At 55.7% G+C, this 23,352-nt stretch overlaps 2 protein-coding genes across 2 annotated transcripts; one reads left to right on the top strand and one right to left on the bottom strand.

Annotated features, from left to right (window-relative positions):
- Positions 1-17: 17 nt before the first annotated feature.
- On the bottom strand, positions 18-8,517 carry SPRED3 (sprouty related EVH1 domain containing 3). Its single transcript, XM_038767480.1, has 5 exons — positions 8,197-8,517; positions 6,064-6,232; positions 5,883-5,950; positions 2,497-2,640; positions 18-785 (listed from the first exon to the last, which is right to left on the bottom strand). Exons 1-5 carry the CDS (start codon positions 8,365-8,367, stop codon positions 18-20), a joined length of 1,320 nt encoding a protein of 439 aa, XP_038623408.1. The 5' UTR covers positions 8,368-8,517.
- Positions 8,366-22,007, top strand: GGN (gametogenetin). Its single transcript, XM_038767661.1, has 6 exons — positions 8,366-8,478; positions 9,478-9,855; positions 10,011-10,123; positions 19,934-20,749; positions 21,628-21,704; positions 21,811-22,007. Exons 1-6 carry the CDS (start codon positions 8,366-8,368, stop codon positions 21,961-21,963), a joined length of 1,650 nt encoding a protein of 549 aa, XP_038623589.1. The 3' UTR covers positions 21,964-22,007.
- Positions 22,008-23,352: the final 1,345 nt, after the last annotated feature.

Raw genomic sequence — 23,352 nt, 5'->3', positions numbered from 1 at the left:
CCGCCCCCCCGCCGCCCTCACCGCGCCGCCTTGTGCCGCCCCCCGCAGCACCCGCAGCGGCGGGCGGCCCAGTGGCAGGCCCGCAGGGGCAGGTAGCAGCACATACAGGGCACGGCCAGCGCCAGCGCCAGCAGCGCGGCCCAGCGGGCGCAGAACTGCGGGTGGCCGGGGTCGCAGGAGCAGGGGTCGGTGTAGTCGCCCTCCGAGTCCGACATGCAGTGATAGAGGAGGCTCTCGGCGCACCACAGGCAGGTCAGCTGGCGAAGGCAGCGGCCCACAGGGTCCGGAGCGTCCTGGCACCGGCCTCGCCCCTTCTCCTCGCCCCGCAGCACGTCCTGGCAGTACACGCAGCGTGGGGCCGCTCCGCCTGGGCCTCCAGCCTCGCCCTCCCGCTCCTCCTCCTCGTCGTCGTCGTCGTCCTCCCCTAAACCTTCCTCCTCTTCCACCCCCTGCCCTCCGCCGAGCCCCCCGAGGCCTAGCCCGCCCCCCGGCCCGGAGCCCCCCTTGGACGGGGAGATGGGGGCTGCGTGGATCCTGCAGGATGGGGAGCTCTTGGGGGCCCTGGGCGGGGGCCGGTGTTGCCCCTCTCGGCCCAGGCCGCCCTTGTCGAAGTGGACGCACACGGCCGGTTTGGCCGGGCCGGGGGTCCGCTGGGCCTCGGCCCGCCGGTAGTCTTCGTAGCCTTTGGTTCTCCAAGGGTCCCGGCCGGGGGGTAGCGCGGTGCTCTCTAAGGTCTCCTCCTCCTCCTCCTCCTCCTCCTCGAAGGGCAGAGGAGGGGGTCGGCTCTGCGGGAAGAGAGGTGGGGTCACCCCAGGAGTCCCGGGGGCTGCCCGGCCGGCTCTGAGATCGGGCAGAGGGAAGGAGGAAGATGGGTGGGGAGTGGGGGTCTCACCAAGGTTGGGGTACAGGGGTCACACCCAGGGAGAAGGAGGGAGGAGGGACAGAGGCCTCCTCCTCTAGACGGCAAGTTCGTCACAGGCAGGGAATGTTGCATTGTCCCTTCCCAATGCTCTGCACACATCATAAGTTTTTTTATGGCATTTGTTAAGCGCTTATTATACTCCAGGCACTGTACTGAGCGCTGGGGTGGATACAAGCAAACTGGGTCGGACGCAGTCCCTGTCCTACGTGGGGCTCGTTTTACGGATCATCATCTATAATCGTATTTATTGAGCGCTTACTGTGTGCAGGGCACTGTACTAAGCGCTTGGGAAGTACAAGTTGGCAACATATAGAGACAGTCCCTACCCAACAGTGGGCTCACAGTCTAAAAGATGAGGGAACTGAGGTCTGGAGAAGTGAAGTAATAATAATAATAATAATAATGATGACGATGGAATTTATTAAGCGCTATGTGCAAAGCACCGTTCTAAGCTCTGGGGAGGTTACAAGTGATCAGGTTGTCCCACGGCGGGGGTTCACAGTCTTCATCCCCATTTTCCAGATGAGGGAACTGAGGCCCGGAGAAGTGAAGTGATTTGCCCAAAGTCACAGAGCTGACAATTGGTGGAGCCGGGATTTGAACCCCTGACCTCTGACTCGTCCCCCTCTTCCTCCCCCCATCTTACCTCCTTCCCTTCCCCACAGCACCTGTATATATGTATATATGTTTGTACATATTTATTACTCTATTTATTTATTTATTTATTGTACTTGTACATATCTATTCTATTTATTTTATTTTGTTAGTATGTTTGGTTTTGTTCTCTGTCTCCCCCTTTTAGACTGTGAGCCCACTGCTGGGTAGTGACTGTCTCTATGTGTTACCGACTTGTACTTCCCAAGCGCTTGGTACAGCGCTCTGCACATAGTAAGCGCTCAATAAATACGATTGATGATATCTCCCCCTTTTAGACTGTGAGCCCACTGTTGGGTAGGGACTGTCTCTACATGTTGCCAACTTGTACTTCCCAAGCGCTTAGTCCAGTGCTCTGCATACAGTAAGCGCTCAATAAATACGATTGATTGATTGATTGATTGATCGGCTCCCAAGCCCGGGCTCTTTCCACCGAGCCCCGCTGCTTCTCCATGGATGGAAGTAGCTTGTCTAAGGTCACACAGCAGACAAGTGACGGAGCCGGGATTAGTCAATTGACTGATCCTCCCTGGCTCTCTTCCTCCCTTCAAGGCCCTACTGTGAGCTCACCTCCTCCAGGAGGCCTTCCCACACTGAGCCCCCTCCTTCCTCTCCATCCCCCCTGACTTACCTCCTTCCCTTCCCCACAGCACCTGTATATATGTTTGTACGGATTTATTACTCTATTGATTTATTTTACTTGTACATATTTATTCTACTTCTTTTCTTTTGTTAATATGTTTGGTTTTGTTCTCTGTCTCCCCCTTCTAGACTGGGAGCCCACGGTTGGGTAGGGACCGTCTCTCGATGTTGCCAACTTGGACTTCCCAAGCGTTTAGTACAGTGCTCCGCACACAGTGAGCGCTCAATAAATACGATTGAAGGAATGACTGGTTTTGCTGGGTGGGTGGGGTCCTCACCTGAGAGGGGGCCGGGGGCGCGTATTCGTCGGACGTGGGCGAGCGTCCGTAGCAGGTGGAGGACGACTCGCTGGTGACGATGGTCAGCGGCTTGGGCCGCATCTCCTGGCGGCCATTGGACGAGGACTCGCTGTCTGTGTGCGTCTGGGGGGAGAAAGGGGATCCAGTTTGACTCATCATCATCATCATCATCATCATCATCAATCGTATTTATTGAGCGCTTACTGTGTGCAGAGCACTGTACTAAGCGCTTGGGAAGTACAAGTTGGCAACATATAGAGACAGTCCCTACCGTCCCCGTACTCCGGGACTCCGGGCCGGCCAGCGTCGGCTCACCGGGGATCAGTCCCTTCTGTGTGGCTCAGTTTAAAGAGCCCGGGCTTTGGAGTCGGAGGTCGCGGGTTCAAATTCCGGCCCCGCCAATTGTCAGCGGTGTGACTTTGGGCAAGTTACTTAAGTCGTATTTATTGAGCGCTTACTGTGTGCAGAGCACTGTACTAAGCGCTTGGGAAGGACAAGTTGGCAACAACTAGAGACGGTCCCTACCCAACAGTGGGCTCACAGTCTAAAAGGGGGAGACAGAGAACAAAACCAAACATACTAACAAAATAAAATTAATAGAATAGATATGGACAAGTAAAATAAATAAATCATCATCATCATCAATCGTATTTATTGAGCGCTTACTGTGTGCGGAGCACTGTACTAAGCGCTTGGGAAGTACAAGTTGGCAACATATAGAGACGGTCCCTACCCAACAGTGGGCTCACAGTCTAAAAGGGGGAGACAGAGAACAAAACCAAACATACTAACAAAATAAAATAAATAGGACAGATATGTACAAGTAAAATAAATAAATAAATATCTGGGCCTCAGTTCCCTCATCTGTAAAATGGGGATTAAGACTGTGAGCCCCCCGTGGGACAACCTAATCACCTTGTAATAATAATAATAATAATGATAGCATCTATTAAGCACTTACTATGTGCAAAGCACTGTTCTAAGCGCTGTGGAGGTTACAAGGTGATCAGGTTGTCCCACGGGGGGGCTCACAGTCTTAATCCCCATTTTACAGGTGAGGGAACTGAGGCCCAGAGAAGTGAAGTGACTTGCCCAAAGTCACCCAGCTGACAATTGGTGGAGTCGGAATTCGAACCCATGACCTCTGACTCCAAAGCCCGGGCTCTTCCCACTGAGCCACGCTGCTTCTCATCTACCTCCCCAGCGCTTAGAGCAGTTCTTTGCACATAGTAAGCGCTTAATAAATGCCATTATTATTATTATTATTATTACCCTCACTCACTAAGTGTCAGTCCCCTCTGTATGTGGGTAAATAGTTCAGAATCCAATTTTTTCCTCATCCACGGTCGGGAGGGAGGGGGATGGATATAGCCTTTAGGGAGTTCTTGGCGGGTCTCCGCCTCTCCCACCCCGCCACAGACGGAGCTCCTTCTCCTCCCTTTCCCACTTTCCTCTCCCCTGTCAGGACACTAATAATATAACGATAATAATAATTGTGGTATTTGCGAAGCGCTTACTATGTGCCAGGCACTTTATGAAGCGCTGGGGTGGATACAGACAAATCGGGTTGGGTACATTCCCCGTCCCACGTGGGGCTCACGGTCTCAATCCCCGTTTTCTAGATGAGGCAACAGAGCAGCGAAGTGACTTGCCCAAGGCCACCCGGCAGAGAAGCGGCGGAGCCGGGATTAGATCCCAGGCCCGGGCTCTCTCTACTAGGTGGCTCAGTGTTAAGAGCATGGGCTTGGAAGTCAGTCATGGGTTCAAATCCCGGCTCCACCAATTGTCAGCTGCGTGACTTTGGGCAAGTCACTTCACTTCTCTGGGCCTCAGTGACCTCATCTGGAAAATGGGGATGAAGACTGTGAGCCCCCCTGAGGGACAACCTGATCACCTTGTAACCTCCCCAGCGCTTAGAACAGTGCCTTGCACACAGTAAGCAGGAAAGCAGCGTGGCTCAGTGCAAACAGCATGGGCTTTGGAGTCAGAGGTCAGGGGTTCAAATCCCAGCTCTGCCTCCTGTCAGCTGTGTGACTTTGGGCAAGTCACTTCACTTCTCTGGGCCTCAGTGACCTCATCTGGAAAATGGGGATGAAGACTGTGAGCCCCCCTGAGGGACAACCTGATCACCTTGTAACCTCCCCAGCGCTTAGAACAGTGCCTTGCACACAGTAAGCAGGGAAGCAGCGTGGCTCAGTGGAAAGAGCATGGGCTTTGGAGTCAGAGGTCAGGGGTTCAAATCCCGGCTCTGCCTCCTGTCAGCTGGGTGACTTTGGGCAAGTCACTTCACTTTTCTGTGCCTCAGTTCCCTCATCTGTAAAATGAGGATGAAGACTGTGAGCCCCCCATGGGACAATCTGATCACCTTGTAACCTCCCCAGCGCTTAGAACAGTGCTTTGCACATAGTAAGCGCTTAATAAATGCCATCATTATTATTATTATTATTAAGCGCTTAATAAATGCCATTATTATTATTATTATTATTAAATCCCAGCTCTGCTGCTTGCCAGTTGTGTGTCTCTGGGCAAGTCGCTTACCTTCCCTGTGCCTCAGTTCCCTCATCTGTAAAAAGGAGATGAAGGCTGTAAGCCCCCCGTGGGACAACCTGACCAACGTGTATCCTCCCCAGCGCTTAGAACAGTGCTTTGCACATAGTAAGAGCTTAATAAATGCCATCATTATTATTATTATTATTAAATCCCAGCTCTGCCGCTTGCCAGTTGTGTGACTCTGGGCGAGTCACTTAACTTCCCTGTGCCTCAGTTCCCTCATCTGTAAAATGGAGATGAAGGCTGTAAGCCCCCCCGTGGGACAACCTGACCAACCTGTATCCTCCCCAGCACTTAGAACAGTGCTTTGCACATAGTAAGTGCTTAATAAATGCCATCATTATTATTATTATTAAATCCCAGCTCTGCCGCTTGCCAGTTGTGTGTCTCTGGGCAAGCCGCTTAACTTCCCTGTGCCTCAGTGACCTCATCTGTAAAATGGAGATGAAGGCTGTAAGCCCCCCCCCGTGGGACAACCTGACCAACCCGTATCCTCCCCAGCGCTTAGAACAGTGCTTTGCACATAGTAAGCGCTTAATAAATGCCATCATTATTATTATTATTAAATCCCAGCTTTGCTGCTTGCCAGTTGTATGACTCTGGGCAAGCCGCTTCACTTCCCTGTGCCTCAGTTCCCTCATCTGTAAAATGGAGATGAAGGCTGTAAGCCCCCCCGTGGGACAACCTGACCAACCCGTATCCTCCCCAGCGCTTAGAACAGTGCTTGGCACCTAGTAAGTGCTTAACAAGTACCAAAATGATGATGATTATTATCATTACTACTACGCCACGCTGCTTCTCCTGACGACACTCACCGTGGCGGGCTGCTCAGCCGTTTCGGCTTCATCCTGAGCGGAAGAGGAGGAGGATGGGGAGAGCGAACCTGGACAGGGAGAGAGCCGGGGGGGCGGTGTGAGGGTCCGGGGGTCCGGCTCCCAGCCCACCACCCCGGTCTTCCTCCTTCCCCCGCCCCCGAGCCCCCCCAGGGGCCCGGACCTCGGCCCAGCTCGGCCAGGGCGGCCTGCAGGCTCCTCTGGAAGGCGTCGGCGTCCGCCGGGCTCTGGAACGTCAGGCCGAACTTGCTGTTGTCGAGGCGCCAGTGGTGGAAGATGGGGTTCACCTTGTTGTACACCAGGTCCGGCTTCAGCACGCACTCCAGGATGGTCTGGGCGGGGGCGGGGGGCCGGGCCGGAGGGCTCAGGCCCGGCCCGACCACCGTCCCAAACCCTCTCCGGCCTCGGCTCCCGACCCTGCTTTCCTGGGACCCTCCGCACTATTTCCACTGCTTCCCAGCCCTCTCCCCATGCGCACGCGGCCCCATTTCCTCGTAATAATAATGATAATGGCATTTAAGGGTGAAGGGATCGGATCTGCCACGAGTCTGGTGCGTGACCTTGGGTAAGTCACTTCACTTCTCTGAGCCTCAGTTCCCTCATCTGTAAAAATGGGGATTAAGACTGTGAGCCCCACGTGGGACAACTTGATCACACTGTATCCCCCCCAGCGCTTAGAACAGTGCTTTGCACATAGTAAGCGCTTAATAAATGCTATTATTATTATTATTATTATTATTATTATTATTATTATTATTATCTGCCAAGGTCAGGAGAGCCGGAGACTCTGGCCCGGGAGCCACTGGGTTGAGCCCCTGACCCGCTATCTATTCTATTTATTTTATTTTGTTAGTATGTTTGGTTTTGTTCTCTGTCTCCCCCTTTTAGACTGTGAGCCCACTGTTGGGAAGGGACTGTCTCTATACGTTGCCAGCTTGGACTTCCCAAGCACTTAGTACAGTGCTCTGCACACAATAAGCCCTCAATAAATACGGTTGATGATGATGATGATGATTTATTAAGCACTTACTATGTGCAAAAAACTGTTCTAAGCGCCGGGGAGGTCACGAGGTGATCAGGTTGTCCCACATGGGGCTCACAATCTTAATCCCCAGTTTCCAGACGAGGGAACTGAGGCCCAGAGAAGTGAGGTGACTTGCCCAAAGTCACACAGCTGTCAGTCGGCGGAGTCCAGATTTGAACCCGTGACCTCTGGCTCCAAAGCCCGTGCTCTTTCCACTGAGCCACGCTTCCCTGCTTCTCTGTGCCACGCTCATCTTCTGCTCCTACGTCCCCCTGTTCCTATGGTTCCCCCACTCCCTGCAAACTGTAAGCTCGCTGGTTGGACAGGGAATGTATCTATTGTTACACTGTACTCTTCCAAGCGCTTAGAACAGCAGCATGGCTCAATGGAAAGAGCCCGGGCTTTGGAGTCAGAGGTCATGGGTTCGAATCCCGGCTCCACCACTTGTCAGCTGGGTGACTTTGGGCAAGTCACTTCGCTTCTCTGGGCCTCAGTTCCCTCATCTGTAAAATGGGGATTAAGACTGGGAGCCCCCCGCGGGACAACTTGATCATCTTGTTACCTCCCCCGCGCTTAGAACAGTGCTTTGCACAGAGTAAGCGCTTAATAAATGCCCTTTTAGACCGTGAGCCCACTGTTGGGTAGGGACTGTCTCTATATGTTGCCAATTTGTACTTCCCAAGCGCTTAGTACAGTGCTCTGCACATAGTAAGCGCTCAATAAATACGATTGATGATGATCATCATTATTATTATTATTATTATTACAGTGCTTTGCACATGGTAAATGCTCAATAAATACGACTGAATGGATTCATGGCCCCCTACTCTCACGGCCCCCTGCTCCCATGGGCCCCATGTTCCCATTATCCCCTGCTCCAGGGACCCCCCTCCCGCCTCCCCCGTGGTCCCCTGATCCAGAGACCCCATGCTCCCAAGGCCTCCCCGCTCCCAAGACCCCCCGCTCCGATGGTCCCCTTATTTTTTTTTAATTATCATTGCGGTACTCGTTCAGCGCTTAGCACGTGTCAAGCACCGTCCCAAGTGCCAGGGCGGGTACAAGACAATCCCCGTCCCACAGGTAGGAAGGAGACAGGCATTGAATCCCCATTTTCCAGATGAGGAGACTGAAGTTCAGTGACTCACCCAAGGTCACCCAAGCGGGCAGAGGCCGGATCAGAACCCGGGTGCCCCAACTCCCAGACCCGCGGCCTTTCCCTCAGTGCCCCCACCCTGGGCCCCCCGCCCCGTCCCCTCCGCAGCGGACACTCACGCTCTGGTCCCGCAGCCGCTCTCCCCGAATCAGGTACTGGGTCCGCCGGGTGCCCCCCTCGGCAGGCCGACCCCGGCACACGCTGACGTGGCTCAGCCCGCCGCCCCTCAGGGGCAGCCAGCCCCCGCTGGAGTCATCGCGCGCCATCACCACCGCCCGCACCCGCACCATGGACCTGCGGGAGGCCCAGGGCTCCGTCACCCTGGCCGCCTGCCCCCTGCCCGGGGCAGCCAGCCCCCGCTGGCATCACCGCGCGCCATCGCCAACGCCACGTGCCTACATGTTTGGTTCTGTTGTCCCTCTCCCCTTTTCTATTCTGTGAGCCCACTGTTGGGTAGGGACCGGCTCTATGTTGCCAACTTGGACTTCCCAAGCGCTTAGTGCAGTGCTCGGCACACAGTAAGCGCTCAATAAATACGATTGAATATACACATGCCTGCAGAAGGCCCAGGGGAGCAGGACTCAGTCACCCCCTCACCTCCTCGGCCTCCCAGGGCAACTGGTCCCCACTGGTCGGCTTCAAGGCTGTCCATCCCCTCGCCCCCTCCTACCTCACCTCCCTTCTGCCCTTCTCCAGCCCAGCCCGCACCCTCCGCTCCTCTGCAGTTAATCTCCTCTCCGGGCCTCGTTCTCGCCTGTCCCGCCGTCGACCCCCGGCCCACGTCCTCCCCCGGCCCGGAATGCCCTCCCTCTGCCCATCCGCCAAGCTAGCTCTCTTCCTCCCTTCAAGGCCCTACTGAGAGCTCACCTCCTCCAGGAGGCCTTCCCACACTCAGCCCCCTCCTTCCTCTCCCTCTCCATCCCCCCGCCTTACCTCCTTCCCTTCCCCACAGCACCTGTATACATGCATGTACGTATTTATTACTCTATTTATTTATTTATTTTACTTGTACATATCTATTCTATTTATTTTATTTTGTTAATATGTTTTGTTTTCTTCTCTGTCTCCCCCTTCTAGACTGTGAGCCCACTGTTGGGTAGGGACCATCTCTAGATGTTGCCAACTTGGACTTCCCAAGCGCTTAGTCCAGTGCTCCGCACACAGTAAGCGCTCAATAAATACGATTGATTGATCGACTGGTGTCACTGTGCCGTCACTACCACCCAAACCGGCGCCGTGGGCTTTCAGAAGGCCCAAGAGCGCAGGTCTCAGTCACCTCCCCAGTCCACCTGGGCTTCCTGGGGAGTCATCCCCCGCTGGCAGCACCACATGCCCAGCCTGGCACCATACCCCAGGGGTACAGGGCTCAGCCTCGCCCACCTCCCACCCCGGTCTCCAAGGGCAGCCAACCCCCGCTGGCATCACCATGCGCTGTCACCACCTCCTGCATCCTCATCGCATGCCTACCGGAGGCCCAGGGGTCCGGGGCTCGGTCACCCCCACAGCCCGGGCTCCCGGGACAGCCAGCCTCTGCTGGCATCACCTGATGCCATCACCACCGCCTGCACTCACACCAGGTGCTTGCAGGAGACCCAGGGCTCTGTCACCTCCCTCCCATCCCCGGCCTCCCAGGGCAACCGGCCCCCACTGGCATCGCCACACGCCATCCCCACCACCCGACCTGGCACCGGGTGCCTGCAGGAGGCTCAGGGGCACAGGGCTCAGTCGTTCCTCCTCTCCCCCACCCTCGGCCGGCACCCCTGGGACCCCTTTGGGCCGTAAAGGAAGTCATTTAGCTAAAAATCACACCCCAGGGCCTTCACCTCCTGGTAGGGGAGAAAATGCCCCCCACCTTCCCCTCTCTCCCCTCTCTCCCTGAAGGCTGGATGCCACCAGACCCCTGCTCTAAAGCCGCAGCTGCCGCTGCTTCCAGAGGACCCGGGCTCGCGCTGGCCGTCCCTCCGTCCATCCGGCCGGACCCTGGCCCTCCCCCTTCGTCTTTCCACCCACCCTCCTCGCCACGCCAGGCCCGGGCCTGGGCCCAACGTGATGGTTGCACAGCCGAAGGCTCTGCAGCTGGGAGACAGGACACCTGGCCTCCTCTCCCCTCAGACACACTGACACACGCATTTACACTGACATAGATATGCGCTCTCACACACACACACTCACACACCACAGAGTCATGGGCACATACAGCCACACACACACGCAAACCAGCCCAAGCTGACACAAACACGCATACAGATTCTGGTACCGTCATACAAAAAGACACAGATGCAATCACACATACACACCTATAGGCATGAAGAGACTCACCCACCCTCATATCCATTCACACCCAAACACGTATAGGTGTATAAAGGCACAGACTCACCCGTGCACACACGAGATACAGATGTCCATCCATTCACCCTTACATATGCACAGTTCCACATCCAATGCGTGGATACAAACATACAGATATTAATGTACATAAATATGTGAATATTCACTCATTCATCCAATCGTATTTACTGAGCGCTTACTGTGTGCAGAGCACTGTACTAAGAGCTTGGGAAGTACAAGTTGGCAACATATAGAGATGGTCCCTACCCAACAGTGGGCTCACAGGCTAGAAATATATATCCTTCCTAAATACACACAGACACCCTTATGCACACACACACACATACTTCAGCGTGCACATTCTGAAACGATCAGACACTTATACATAAACCCATACGTAAGGCGGGCGCATCCACAGGCAGAGACATGTCCACACAAGCATATACACAAGAAAGTCACACATGAACAGAACAGGTATACACGCAGGGCAGTCACACCCAAGAACAACACAGGCAGTCACAGGTACATAAGAATCCACCTGAAGCAGTCACACACAAGCAAAGGCACACACACACACATACATCATCCATCGTCATCATCAATCGTATTTATTGAGTGCTTACTATGTGCAGAGCACTGTACTAAGCGCTTGGGAAGTACAAATTGGCAACATATACAGTCCCTACCCAACAGTGGGCTCACAGTCTAAAAGGGGGAGACAGAGAACAAAACATACACATACATAAATACATACACACACGCACGGCTCACAACACCCTCACACGGGTTTCTACCCTGGACATTATGGGGAGACAAGGATTAGCTGGAAATCACACCCCAGGGCCTTCACCTCCTGGTGGGGGAGAATATGCCCCCCACCTTCCCCTCTCTCCCCTCTCTCCCTTACTGGGCCTGTCCTTCTCACTCCCTTGGTCTTGCCCTCTGCCCTTTTTCGCCCCCCACCCCTTTTTTCGCCCCCCACCAGTGCGGACCCAGGGGAAAGAGCTGGGGAAGCAAAGCCCAGAGATCAGTTGTCCCCCCCCCCAAGCCAGACTTAAGAATGAGGCCAACAGTGCTCACACACCCCATCGATCCCCCCCAGACACCCCCCACCACTCAGCTGCATCCCCCCACTTCTCCCACCCCTAGCACCCAGAGACAGGGGACGGGGGACAGAGACAGGTGTGGGGACACTAGGATGCTCCAAAACACAAAGAGCGAAACGGGGAGACGGAGGGCAGAATCCCAGGGCCGGAAAAATCGAGACCCAGAGAGGGAAGGAGGCAGAGACAGAGAGGGATGTCGAGGCGGAGAGAGAGACACGGTGGGAGAACGAGATCCTGCTTCATTCATAAAAATGAAGTCCCGTCCTCCAAGCTCCCAGCCAGGAAGGGGGAGGGGCTCGGGGCGCTGGGCTGGGGGGAGACAGAGGCCCATTCCCACCCTCCCGCCTTCCTAGGATGGGACCGGCTTGGGAAGGCGATACCCCCACACCCCTTCCCAACTCCATCCTCCCCGTGGACGAGAGGTGCAGTATCAGAACAAGCCTCGGGTGGTCAGCGGGAGAAGGGGGGCTTTGGGGGGAGCTGGGAGAGGGTCCTAGTTGGGGCAGCCCCCTCCCCACCGGCCCAGCTCTCTCCCAGGGGTCGACGACACAGGAGAAGCCCCCCTTTTCCTCTCTCCCCTCGCCCCTCCCTCCCTTTTTCAGCCCAAGAGGGGGAAATCGAGGCCTAGACTCGGCCAACCTGACCTAAGGGGTTGAGAACCGGGGAGGGCTGCCCCCCACCCCCCCAAACCCGTCTGCCCAAGTTGGCCAGTGCCCAGGTTCTGTCTCCCCAGCCTTCCGGGACCGTGTCGTCCCCCGCCCCCAGTAATTCCCAACCCCTCACCCCAAGCCCCCCATTACCGAGCCCCCCTACAAGGTGTGGGCCGACCCCAGAGGTGTCCCCTCTGCCCCCTACGCCCCCTCCCACTCCTTTCCACCCCCTCCCCGGCTCACCTGGGTGTGCTGTCCAGCATGAGGTCCCTGGGGGGACCCCCCCACACCCCTTCTGGCCCTTCCCCCCCTGGGCCCAGGCCACGCCTCCCCTCCCCCCTCCGGGCTGGCCCCTGTGGACCCGGTGGGGACGGGCTGGGGTCTCCCAGCCCCTTTCTCAATGGGCTGAGAAATTTTGTGAATGAGCAATCACATGACCCAGCCTCTTTGTCCTCCCTCTCTCCATCAACAACAGGTGAAAGGGGGAGGGATCTGGGGGGGAACTGAACATCAGGAAGGGGCGTCCAGACCTGTTTTTTTTGGGGGGGGTGGTGGTGGAGCAGCCATGGGGGAACTGGGTCTCTCCCCCTGCTCACCCAATCTGCCTCAACCCCAGAGAGACCTGATCCTTCGCCGGCTGAGGGGTTGATTTTTTATGAATGAGTCCAGATGCAAATAGGATTGATTCACAAACAAATATCGGCCCTTCTCCTCGCTCCCTCCCGGAATGGAGGCGGGGAGGAGATGGGGGAGTTGGGGGGGGACCCCCAGACCCCATCCCCTGTTCATCTCTCCATCCTCTCTCCATCCCCCCTTCTCCCACCCGGAGCAGCGCCCCCGAAAATAAAGTGAGGGGTCGCCGAGACTCGAGGGGCGAGCGATAGCCGGGGGTCCGGAGAGGCAGGGGGAGAGGGAAAACTGACCCTCACTAGGGGGTCGAGGGACTTGAAGGGCCCCCAACCTCCCCTGTGGCCCCCTTCCCCCGGGGGAAATCACATCCAAGCCATGTCGGTATCCATGGCGGCGGCAGTTGAGGGGGAGGGGGAAGAAGTCAGGAATGGGGGGGTCCCCCCCCCAATGAGCGCAGGCTGATTCCCTATTATTTTCCCAGATGCATCCGTCTAAAGAGACAGCAGCCATATTTCAACGGAGAGACACGACTCTCTCCCCCCACTCAGCACACACACACACACACACACACACATCCTGCATCTGCCCCCCACCTTCCCCTAGGCCCCTGGTCCCTCTCCATCGCGGCCCCCCCTTTCCCACCCCCCTCCCCTGCATCCCCTGCATCCCTTGCATCCCCTGCATCCCCTGCACCTGCCTCGGTGGTCCTGGCGGACTCCGGAGTGGCTGGGCTGGACTCCCCTCCCCTCCCCTCCCCTCCCCTCCCGCCCTCGCTCCTTCGCTCGTTGAAGCGCCGGTGGAGCCGGGGGTGGGAGGGGAGGGGGTTGGGGGGGGAAGGAGGGAAAAGGGGGGGTGGGAGAGAGGAGGGAGGGAAGGAAGGAAGGAAGGAAGGAAGGAGTCCGCCCGGTCCTAGTGGCACCACTCCCCGCCCCCTCCCCAACCGGGAGCATAAGATGCGCACGGAGCAGGGGAGGGAAAGGCCGCATCCAGCCCTAATTGAGACTCGCCCCCCGCCCCCCATGGGGGACACCCCCCCCCTCATGTATATATATATATATATATATATATATATATATAGAAGCAGCGTGGCTCAGTGGAATGAGCCTGGGCTTTGGAGTCAGAGGTCATGGCTCCAAATCCCGGCTCCGCCAAGTGTCAGCTGTGTGACTTTGGGCAAAATCACTTCACTTCTCTGGGCCTCAGTTCCCTCATCTGGAAACTGGGGATGAAGACTGTGAGCCCCCCCCCGTGGGACAATCTGATCACCTTGTAACCTCCCCGTAGCTTAGAACAGTCCATTGCACATAGTAAGTGCTTAATAAATGTCATTATTATTATTATTATTATATACACACACACATAGAGAGAAGCAGCGTGGCTCAGTGGAATGAGCCTGGGCTTTGGAGTCAGAGGTCATGGCTCCAAATCCCGGCTCCGCCAAGTGTCAGCTGTGTGACTTTGGGCAAAATCACTTCACTTCTCTGGGCCTCAGTTCCCTCATCTGGAAACTGGGGATTAAGATTGTGATCCCCCCCGTGGGACAATCTGATCACCTTGTAACCTCCCCAGCGCTTAGAACAGTGCATTGCACATAGTAAGCGCTTAAGAAATGCCATCATCATCATTATTATTATTATTATTATTATTATTATATACACACACAGAGAAGCAGCGTGCCTCAGTGGAATGAGCCCGGGCTTTGGAGTCAGAGGTCATGGCTCCAAATCCCGGCTCCGCCAAGTGTCAGCTGTGTGACTTTGGGCAAATCACTTCACTTCTCTGGGCCTCAGTTCCCTCATCTGGAAACTGGGGGTGAAGACTGTGAGCCCCCTGTGGGACAATCTGATCACCTTGTAACCTCCCCAGCGCTTAGAACAGTGCACTGCACATAGTAAGCGCTTAATAAATGCCATTATTATTATTATTATTATTATATACACACACATGGAGAGAAGCAGTGTGGCTCAGTGGAATGAGCCTGGGCTTTGGAGTCAGAGGTCATGGGTTCAAATGTATATATGTTTGTACATATTTATTACCTTCTGTCCTTCTCCAGCCCAGCCCGCACCCTCCGCTCCTCTGCCGCTAATCTCCTCACCGTTAGGCCTCGTTCTCTCCTGTCCCGCCGCCGACCCCCGGCCCACGTCCTCCCCCGGGCCCGGAATGCCCTCCCTCTGCCCATCCGCCAAGCTCGCTCTCTTCCTCCCTACAGGGCCCTACTGAGAGCTCACCTCCTCCAGGAGGCCTTCCCACACTAAGCCCCCTCCTTCCTCTCCCTCTCCATCCCCCCAACTTACCTCCCTCCCTTCCCCACAGCACCTGTATACATGTATGTATTTATTACTCTATTTATTTTACTTGTACATATCTATTCTATTTATTTTATTTTGTTAATATGTTTTGTTCTCTGTCTCCCCCTTCTAGACTGTGAGCCCACTGTTGGGTAGGGACCGTCTCTAGATGTTGCCAACCCCCTCTCCATCCCCCCCAGCCATACCTCCTTCCCTTCCCCACAGCACTTGTATATATGTATATATGTTTGTACGGATTTATTACTCTATTTATTTTACTTGTACATATCTATTCTATTTATTTTATTCTGTTAATATATTTTGTTTTGTTGTCTGTCTCCCCCTTCTAGACTGTGAGCCCACTGTTGGGTAGGGACCGTCTCTAGATGTTGCCAACCCCCTCTCCATCCCCCCCAGCCATACCTCCTTCCCTTCCCCACGGCACCTGTATATATGTATATATGTTTGTACATATTTATTACTTTATTTATTTATTTATTTATTTATTTATTTATTTATTTATTTTACTTGTACATATCTATTCTATTTGTTTTACTTTGTTAATATGTTTGGTTTTGTTCTCTGTCTCCCCCTTCTAGACTGTGAGCCCACTGTTGGGTAGGGACTGTCTCTATATGTTGCCAACTTGTACTTCCCAAGCGCTTAGTACAGTGCTCTGCACAGTCAGCGCTCAATAAATACAATTGATTGATTGATTGATTGTCTCCCCCTTCTAGACTGTGAGCCCACTGTTGGGTAGGGACTGTCTCTATATGTTGCCAACTTATAACTTCCCAAGCGCTTAGTACAGTGCTCTGCACACAGTCAGCACTCAATAAATACAATTGATTGATTGATTGATTGTCTCCCCCTTCTAGACTGTGAGCCCACTGTTGGGTAGGGACTGTCTCTATATGTTGCCAAATTATAACTTCCCAAGCGCTTAGTACAGTGCTCTGCACACAGTAAGTGCTCAATAAATATGATTGATTGATTGATTGCTTGATTGGCTCCGCCACTTGTCAGCTGTGTGACCTTGGGCAAGTCACTTCACTTCTCTCTGCCTCAGTTACCTCATCTGGAAAATGGGGATTAAGACTGCGAGCCCTATGTGGGACAACCTGATCACCCTGTAATCTCCCCAGCGCTTAGAACAGTGCTTTGCACATAGTAAGCGCTTAATAAATGCTATCATTATTATTATTATTATATCCCAGCTCTGCCACTTGTCAGCTGTGTGACTTTGGGCAGGTCACTTCACTTCTGTGGGCCTCAGTTACCTCCTCTGTATTATATTTATTTTATTCTGTTAAGTTTTGTTTTGTTCTCTGTCTCCCCCTTCTAGACTGTAAGCCCACTGTTGGGTAGGGACTGTCTCTAGATGTTGGCAACCCCCTCTCCATCCCCCTCGCCTTACCTCCTTTCCTTCCCCACAGCACCTGTATATATATATATCAATCAATCAATTGTATTTATTGAGCGCTTACTGTGTGCAGAGCACTGTACTAAGCGCTTGGGAAGTACAAGTTGGCAACATATAGAGACGGTCCCTACCCAACAGTGGGCTCACAGTCTAGAATATGTTTGTATATGTTTGTACGTATTTATTACTCTATTTATTTATTTATTTTACTTGTCCATATCTATTCTATTTATTTCATTTTGTTAATATGTTTTGTTTTGTTCTCTGTCTCCCCCTTCTAGACTGTGAGCCCGCTGTTGGGTAGGGACCGTCTCTAGATGTTGCCAACCCTCTCTCCATCCCCCCCACCTTACCTCCTTCCCTTCCCCACAGCACCTATATACATGCATATATGTTTGTAAGTATTTATTAATCTATTTATTTATTTATTTTACCTGTACATATATATTCTATTTATTTTATTCTGTTAATATGTTTTGTTTTGTTCTCTGTCTCCTCCTTCTAGACTGTGAGCCCACTGTTGGGTAGGGACCGTCTCTAGATGTTGCCAACTTGTACTTCCCAAGTGCTTAGTACAGTGCTCTGCACATGGTAAGCGCTCAATAAATACAATTGATTGATTGATTGATTAGTACAGTAGGGACCGTCTCTATACGTTGCCAACTTGTCCTTTCCAAGCACTTAGTACAGTCCTCTGCACACAGTAAGCGCTCAATACGATTGATTGATTGATTAGTACAGTGCTCTGCACACAGTAAGCGCTCAATAAATATGACTGATTGATTAGTCCAGTGCTCTGCACACAGTAAGCGCTCAATAAATATGATTGAATGAATGAATGAATGAAGGTAAAACGGGGATTAAGACTGTGAGCCCCACGTGGGACAACCTGATCACCTTGTAAATTCCCCAGCACTTAGAACAGTGCTTGGCACATAGTAAGTGCTTAATAAATGCCATTATTATTATTATTATTATTATATACACACACACACACACGGGCGTGCACACACGATGGCCGGGAAGGGTGGGTGGGCTCTAAGGAGGTGAAGAGCCTTCTAGACTGTGAGCCCACTGTTGCATAGGGATTGTCTCTATATGTTGCCAACTTGTACTACCCAAGCGCTTAGTACAGTGCTCTGCACACAGTAAGCGCTCAATAAATACGTTTGATTGATTGATTGACAGGGGCTGGGCCTAAGGTGGGCGGAGTGAGAGGGGCTCGGCCCGAAGGGGCGGGTCTAGAGGGGCAGGCTTCCAGAGGGGAGGGGGCCACGAGGGGTGGGGGTAGAGGGGCGGACTTCCAGAGGGGAGGGGGTAATAATAATAATAATAATAATAATAATAATAATGGCATTTATTAAGCGCTTACTATGTGCAAAGCACTGTTCTAAGCTCTGAGCACTGTTCATTCATTCAATCAATCAATCGTATTTCATTCATTCATTCAATCGTATTTATTGAGCGCTTACTGTGTGCAGAGCACTGTACTAAGCGCTTGGGAAGTCCAAGTTGGAAACATCTAGAGACAGTCCCTACCCAACGGCAGGCTTATGGTCTAGAAGGGGAAGACAGAGAACAAAACCAAACATACCAACAAAATAAAATAAATAGAATAGATATGTACAAATAAAATAGAGTAATAAATCCGTACAAACATATATACATATATACAGGTGCTGTGGGGAGGGGAAGGAGGTAAGGCGGGGGGATGGAGGGGGGAGGAGGGGGAGAGGAAGGAGGGAGCTCAGTCTGGGAAGGCCTCCTGGAGGAGGGGAGGGAATAATAATAATAATAATAATAATAATAATAATAATAATGGCATTTATTAAGCGCTTACTATGTGCAAAGCACTGTTCTAAGCTCTGAGCACTGTTCATTCATTCAATCAATCAATCAATCGTATTTCATTCATTCATTCAATCGTATTTATTGAGCGCTTACTGTGTGCAGAGCACTGGACTACGCGCTTGGGAAGTCCAAGTTGGCGACGTCTAGAGACGGTCCCTACCCAACAGTGGGCTCACAGTCTAGAAGGGGGAGACAGAGAACAAAACAAAACATATTAACAAAATAAAATAAATAGAATAAATATGTATAAATAAGATAAATAAATAATGGGGCAGGCTTCCAGAGGGGAGGGGGCAAGGGTCACGAGGGGCGGGGGCAGAAGGGAAGACCTTCAAAGGAGAGGGGTCGAGGATCACGTGGGGGGGATTAGAGGGGCATTCATTCATTCATTCATTCAATCGTATTTATCGAGTGCTTACTGTGTGCAGAGCACTGTACTAAGCGCTTGGGAAGTCTAAGTTGGCAACATCTAGAGACGGTCCCTACCCAACAGTGGGCTCACAGTCTAGAAGGGGGAGACAGGGAACAAAACAAAACCTATTAACAAAATAGAATAAATATGTACAAATAAAATAAATAAATAACTGAGCAGGCTTCCAGAGGGGAGGGGGCAAGGGTCACGAGGGGTGGGGGTAGAGGGGAAGACGTCCAAAGGGGAGGGATGGAGGACCACGGCGTGGGGGGGGGGGGTGTTAGAGGGTTAGACTCCAGAGGGGAGGGGTCAAGGCTCACGAGGAGGGGGTTAGAGAGGTCAAGGGTCACGAGGAGGGGGTTAGAGGGGAAGACGCTCGGAGAGGGGTCAAGGGTCATGAGGAGGGGGTTAGAGGGGAAGATGTCCGGAGGGGGGCCAAGGGTCACGAGGAGGGGGTTAGAGAGGTCAAGGGTCACAAGGAGGGGGTTAGAGGGGAAGATGTCCGGAGAGGGGTCAAGGGTCACGAGGAGGGGGTTAGAGGGGAAGATGTCCGGAGAGGGGTCAAGGGTCACGAGGAGGGGGTTAGAGGGGAAGACGTCCGGAGAGGGATCAAGGGTCACGAGGAGGGGGTTGGAGGGGAAGACATCTGGAGAGGGGTCAAGGGTCACGAGGAAGGGGTAGAGGGGAAGACGTCCAGAGAGGGGTCCAGGGTCACGAAGAGGGGGGTAGAGGGACTGAGTTGATGATGATGATGGCATTTGCTAAGCGCTTACTATGTGCAAAGCACTGTTCTAAGCCCTGGGGGGGAATACAGTGTGATCAAGTTGTCCCACGGGGGGCTCACAGTCTGAATCCCCATTTTTACAGACGAGGTCACTTAGGCTCAGAGAAGTTAAGTGACTTGCCCAAGGTCACACAGCAGACTTGTGGCGGAGTCGGGATTCGAACCCATGACCTCTGACTCCAAAGCCCGGGCTCTTTCCACGGAGCCACGCCGCTTCTCTAGTCCGAGGGGAGGGGTCAAAGGTCACGAGGGGCGGGGCTGGAAAGGCGAGGTTCCAAGGGGAAGGGGGCGGGCCTGGGGTTCTCCCCCCCGCCCCCGGACCCCTTTTTGGCCGTTATTTTCGGCTCGTGCTGAGCCGCTCCGGTTGCTTCTTCATCTCAGAGCCCCGGGCCGGGCCCCCCAGTCCGGAACCGAGACCCCCCTCCACACCGCCCGTGGCCCTTGAGAGCGGCCTGAGGGCAAGAAGGGTACAGGGGGCGGCCAAGGAGGTGCGAGGGTCCCCCCCGGTTGGCCGGCCGTCTGATGTGTCCGTGTGTGTCCGTGTGTGTAGGTGTGTTTCGGGGGTCCCGGCCCCGCCCGTGGCCTCGGCGGGAATGGGTAACGTGCAGTCGGAGCCCCGCGCCGCCTCGGAGTCCGGCTCTGCCCCCCGAGGGGGGCGGAAGGACCCCCCGGCCGCCCCTGCCCCGCCACCGGCCCCGTTAGCCGAACCCCCGCCACCCCCTGGGTCCCCCGGTCCCCGGCGCCCCCCGGCTCCTCTGGCCCTCCGCCTGGCCCGGGGCAGCTTCTGGACCCCGGGCCCGTCCCGCCCGGGCGGCCTGCTGGTCCCCGACCGGCCCGGGGGCCGCCTGCCCGCCCCCTCCGCCCTCCCGCCAGCCGCCTTCGACCTGGCGTCGCCTTCCGTCGAGGCCCCGGCCACGTGGAAGACCCCTCCAGCCGCGGGGACCGCCCCCCAGGAGGGGCAGCAGGGCCAGGGAGACCTGCCCGGCCCGGGAGACCCCCTCCCCCTGCTGCCGGTGCCCCCCAACGATCCCCCTCAGGGCTCCCCGGGCCCGGAGGGCGCCGCCCAGACCAAGGTGTACCCCCGGGGCCCGATCCCGTGCCCGCCGGAGCCCAAGAAGCCCCCGCCAGAGAAGGAGGCGGCCCGCAAGAGCTGGGCGGCCCCGGGGGTCCCGGCCCTGCAGGACGTGGACCCCGACGGTAAGGCCCAGGCCTGCGGGGGAGCAGCCGGCGGGACCCCAGCCCCGCACCCGGAGCCCGTCCTTAACCTCACGTGCCAGGTGGCCTTCCCGACGGGCCCACTGCCGCCTCCGCTGCGGGCCCGCGGGGTCGGGCCCTCCTTCCCCTCCTACGCCGAAGCCCTGAAGCAGCAGGCCCCGCCGTCGGCCTGCCAGGGTCCCGAGCCGGCCCGGACCCCCGGCCCCGGCGAGGGCCCCCCGCCGAGGGAGGCCGCCCCCGTCCCGGCATCCCCCGCGCCCCCGCTCTCTTGCTCACCACCCCGGGGGCCCGTCCCGGGGCCCAGGCCGCACTTCGACTGGGCCTGCTCCAACCAGCCTGGGCCCCGGGCTCCCTTCCAGTTCAACGGCATCGGCGGGGGCCTGCGACGGGTGGGCTCGGGCAAGGGGCTCGCGGGGGCCCCGGAGCTCGCCCGCCGGGGCTCCCCCGAGCCCCCGAAGCGGGCCCCGACCCCCTACCCGCGGCGAGCAGGCCCCAGCCTCCTGGCACCCCCCATCTTCATCTTCCCCGCCGCCGCCGCCGCCACCACCACGGCCGAAGGCGAGGAAGGGGTCCGGCCCGGCCCCCGCCCGCCGCCCCCGACCCCTCCGGAGGAGCCGGCGACGGCCGGTCAGAGGGTCCCTCCCCAGCCCGTCCCGCCGCCCGCCGAGGCTCCGGCCCCCAAGCCCCTCCAGCAGGGACCCCATCCCCGGCCCAAGCCCAAGGCCTCCAAGAGGAACAAGAACGGCCGGGCAGGCGGGGGGCGGGAAGAAGGGGCGGCGGGGCCGGCTGCCAAGGAGCGGGCGGCCTCCACCCCCGAGCCGCCCCCAGCCCCAGCCCCCCGCCACTGGCCCCCGTTCCAGGTGCTCAGCTCCTGCCCCTCCCGCTGTCACTGCAAGCACCAGCCCCGCCGCCAACTGCCCCGCAACGTCACGGCCTGGTGAGAGTGCGGGGGTCCCACGGGGCGGGCCCGGAGTCGGGGACCCCCCTGGGAGGGACCCTGGGGTCCCGAGTGTCGGCGGGGCGGCGGGGTGAGGACCCACCAGGCCTCCCTTCCCTCCCCGGGCCCGGCCCGGCCTAGGCTCAGCACGCCCACCAACCACCTGAGCGAGCCGCCCTGGGTGTCCACCGTGAAGCTGGCCGGTTCCTTGGTGGCCGGCCTCGACTGCTACGACCTGCAGGCGGGCGACAGCGACTGAGCCCCCTCCTCTCCCCGGCTCAATAAAGGATGGGGAACCTCTTGGCCAAGGCTCCCGCTGCCTCAACCTCCCCGTCCGCCCCCTTCGCCCTCCCCACCCCGAGTGGGAGCAGGCCCGGAGAGGAGCCAGTGGGCACCGGGCAGAGACCCGGCCGGGGCGGCGTCGATGGAGCGCTTACTACACGCCGGGCCCTGCGCTGAGCCGGAGGGAGAGAGCCCGGTGGCGCGTTCATTCACTTTTCCCTCCTCGCCGGCTTCATTCATTCTTCCTCTCCTTGTTCCCTTCCCTCCCTCCCTCCCTCCATTCAGGCATTTCTTCATTCACAGCGTGCGCAGCAGAACCCGCATTGAGGGCCAGGGGTGCGGGGTGCGTAAGAAAGACACCCAGCCTCTGGTCAGCCCAGGAAACGTACACACAAACACACCAACACATGCTCCCTCGATCACACAACCTCGAGCTTGCAATTCACGTACATGCTCATAACAATGGTAATAAAAACGGTATTAAGCGCGGCCAAGCGCTGAACTTGAGCGTTGGGGTGGATAAGAGCAAATGGGGTTGGACACGGTCCCTGTCCCACGTGGGGCTCACAGGCTCAATCCCCATTTTACAGAGGAGGGAACTGAGGCACAGAGAAGTGAAGTGACTTGCCCAAGGTCACGCAGCTGACATAGGGCAGGGAGTTGAACCCATGACCTTATGACTCCCAAGCTGGCACTCTCTGCACTACAACCATGCTGCTTTTTTCAGCACGTATACTAAAAACTCACACGCTCCTCCCCTCCACAATAATGATGGCATTTATTAAGCGCTTACTATGTGCAAAGCACTGTCCTAAGCGCTGGATGATCAGGTTGTCCCCCGGGGGGGCTCACAGTCTGAATCCCCATTTTGCAGATGAGGTAACTGAGGCTCAGAGAAGTCAAGTGGCTTGCCCAAGGCCACACAGTGAGCCCACTGTTGGGTAGGGACTGTCTCTATATGTTGTCAATTTGTACTTCCCAAGCGCTTAGTACAGTGCTCTGCACATAGTAAGCGCTCAATAAATACGATTGATGATGATGATGATGAAGTGGAGGAGCCAGGATTGGAACCCATGACCTCTGGCTCCCAAGCCCGTGATTTTTCCACTGAGCCACGCTGCTTCTCATGCATGCAAACACTCATTATCAATCGTATTTATTGAGCGCTTACTGTGTGCAGAGCACTGTACTAAGCGCTTGGGAAGTACAAGTTGGCAACATATAGGGACAGTCCCTACCCAACACATACTCCCTTGGTCACACACCCAACTACACACATTGCACGCCCACTCAAGCTTGCTTACACACATGCACACACGTGTACTCAAGCAGACACACACGCTCTTTCCACTAAACCACGCTGCTT

This window comes from Tachyglossus aculeatus, chromosome 26 (genome assembly GCF_015852505.1).
Source record: "Tachyglossus aculeatus isolate mTacAcu1 chromosome 26, mTacAcu1.pri, whole genome shotgun sequence".
In the NCBI taxonomy this organism is placed as follows: domain Eukaryota; kingdom Metazoa; phylum Chordata; class Mammalia; order Monotremata; family Tachyglossidae; genus Tachyglossus; species Tachyglossus aculeatus.
This window is presented reverse-complemented; position numbering and strand designations above follow the sequence as displayed.